Here is a 2,237-nt window from a genome sequence, read left to right on the forward strand (position 1 = left end):
TGCCGCGGGGGTTGAAATCGCGGCAGCACGGGTGTAGTCACCTCGGAAGGTGTGTGAAGCCAATGTGGCACGGTGCCCTGCGTCTGCACCTGCCTACACCGTCGCTCAGTCGCTGCACTCTCCGCAACACGCATACCTTCCCGGGCACATTTTCTTGCAAACCACCCCAACGCACGCCATTGCGCCGGCGCTGCGCCTCCCTGCACCCCTGGGGCTCCTCCATGCCAGCCGCCCGCCGCCAGCATCGCGCGCTCAGACAGCCCCGCCGTCACCACCGCCTCGCACTGCCGTGCAGATGCCGGCCCTGATGGCGGCCTGCGAGAGCTACCTGGCATCGACCGCCTTTGAGGATCCCGAGGCGGACCCCGCCTGGATCACCGCGGTGTATGATCTGGCCTGCGACCTCAGCAGGTGCGACTCGCAGGCCGGGGGGATGGCGCCAGCGCCACCGCTGCAGCGAGTTTCCCTGTCGGCACAGGCCGTGCCTGGCCGGATGGGGTTTGCCAAAGACTTGGTTTCAGTGCGGGGCCTAGCTGAAGCCGCAGGTCTGATGCTGTTTTTGTCGCGGCTGCCTACTTTGCCTGCCGGCGCGCCCGCAGGGTGGAGTTTGCGTCCTCCCTGGCGCGCCACTTTGCGTGCGCGGCGCAGCGGGACGCGGCGGGTCGCCGCGTGGTGCTCTCCCACATCCTGCGCAGCCCCCCCTACGCCGGCGACGGCGCCGCCCAGATGGCCCTCCTGCGGCAGGTGCGGGCGGTTGGAGGCCGGCTGGATGCGCAGGGGTTGAAAGGGGTTATACGATTTGGTCCAGCAGCTTCTGAGAGTGCAGCTTGCGCCCAGATTTATTTCTGCGCTGTCGGTGCGGGCAGCTTGCTTGCCTGCCTACCTGCATGCCACCCTTGCCTCCCTCCCTGCAAGTCGCACGGCCTCGCACACTGTGGGTGGCACCCGCCTTGCTGCTCATGCAGTCCTGCCGCCACCCCCTGCCCCCGCGCCTTCCTCGATCCAACCCTCGTCCCTCAAACTTGCATTCTGTATTCGATCGCCTCCAGGGCCATGATGCGGCGTGGAACGGGCAGGGCCCCGAGGTCCTTCTGATCCACGTGATGCTGGAGGTGGCCGCGGCCCTGGACCCCGACACAGTGCCCGCCATGCTGGACCAGGTGGGGGTAGTCGCAGGGAGCAGGCCTGACCTGTGTTTCAGGGCGGGGGGAGGGACAAAGCGCCCACGAGCGCAGGGTCTGCGGATGAAGGCACGCGCACGTTCGTGTGTGTGTGTGTGTGTGTGTGTGTGTTTATGGACGTCATGCAAGATGGAAAGACAAGGCAGAGGAAAGGCCGCGTCACCGCAGACGGATGCCCTGACACGTCCCTTTGCCATGCGATGAGATGTGATGCCACGTGGGTGACTCGGGTGGCTGGTGGCGGCGCTGTTGAGGACCTGGGCGGCGCAGGGCCGCGGCGGTTGGCTGCTGTCCAATGAGGCTGCCGTGCTAGTCCAGAAAGCCACCCCGCATGTCTTCAGTCCCCCTCGCCACCCCAAAACGGCACACTCTCAGGTGGAGTGGGGCGCCTTGCAGCAGGAGGAGGTGTCAGCCCTGGTGGACTGGTGCCTGCAGATGCCGCGCCACTGGGCCCTCACGCCGCTGCTCAAGGACAGGGTGCTGCAGGCGGTGGCTGCACAAATCAGCGGCCACCACCAGAGGTGGGGTCATGGTCGCCGACTCACCCGCCAGCCCCACAACTCTGCCGCCCGCTGCGCCCTGTGACTCCCACCCTCACAGACGCAGCTGATGCGTGTCGCGACCGCGGTGGGATGAAACTGCCACCGCTGCTCCGCTGTGCGCCCATGTGCTCCTCCAGAGCGCTATACACGAATTGTCCCACGCTTCACACGCTCCATCCCCCAAACCCGCATACACCTTGAATGATGGCTCCCGAATCACCAACCAGGCGCTTCCTGATTTGGCGCGCCGACGTGGGCCGGCTGCCCGGCGCGGGCCAGAGGCTGATGAGCAGCGGCGCCCTCACCATCGCCACGCGCCGCCTCTACCTCTGCATGGAGCGCGCGGGCGCCGCGGGTGGGCACGCGTGGTGTTGCGCATCTTGTGGCCCGTGGGCCGTCGAATATGGCGGGCGCACCCTGTTGGCGGTGGTCGCCGCTGCGGCGTGTCTGTCCGCATGGGTGCTTTAAAGTGCGCGTGCATGTTTATCGGAGGGGGGACAAGGGGATGTTTGCG

The 2,237-nt window shown here is 66.9% G+C and overlaps 1 protein-coding gene across 1 annotated transcript in view; it reads left to right on the top strand.

The window, feature by feature from the left end:
* The window catches only part of MNEG_8969 (hypothetical protein), a gene marked incomplete at both ends in the record, with an annotated part of 3,157 nt that extends 1,366 nt beyond the window's left edge, over positions 1 to 1,791 (top strand). The window contains 5 exons of the mRNA XM_014042561.1: positions 296 to 411; positions 600 to 744; positions 1,050 to 1,160; positions 1,557 to 1,702; positions 1,782 to 1,791. Of these exons, the coding sequence (XP_013898015.1) occupies positions 296 to 411; positions 600 to 744; positions 1,050 to 1,160; positions 1,557 to 1,702; positions 1,782 to 1,791 (528 nt within the window). The remainder of the gene's footprint in view (positions 1 to 295; positions 412 to 599; positions 745 to 1,049; positions 1,161 to 1,556; positions 1,703 to 1,781) is intronic.
* Positions 1,792 to 2,237: the final 446 nt, after the last annotated feature.

The sequence above is a fragment of the Monoraphidium neglectum genome, assembly GCF_000611645.1.
Source record: "Monoraphidium neglectum strain SAG 48.87 unplaced genomic scaffold scaffold01771, whole genome shotgun sequence".
In the NCBI taxonomy this organism is placed as follows: Eukaryota; Viridiplantae; Chlorophyta; class Chlorophyceae; order Sphaeropleales; family Selenastraceae; genus Monoraphidium; species Monoraphidium neglectum.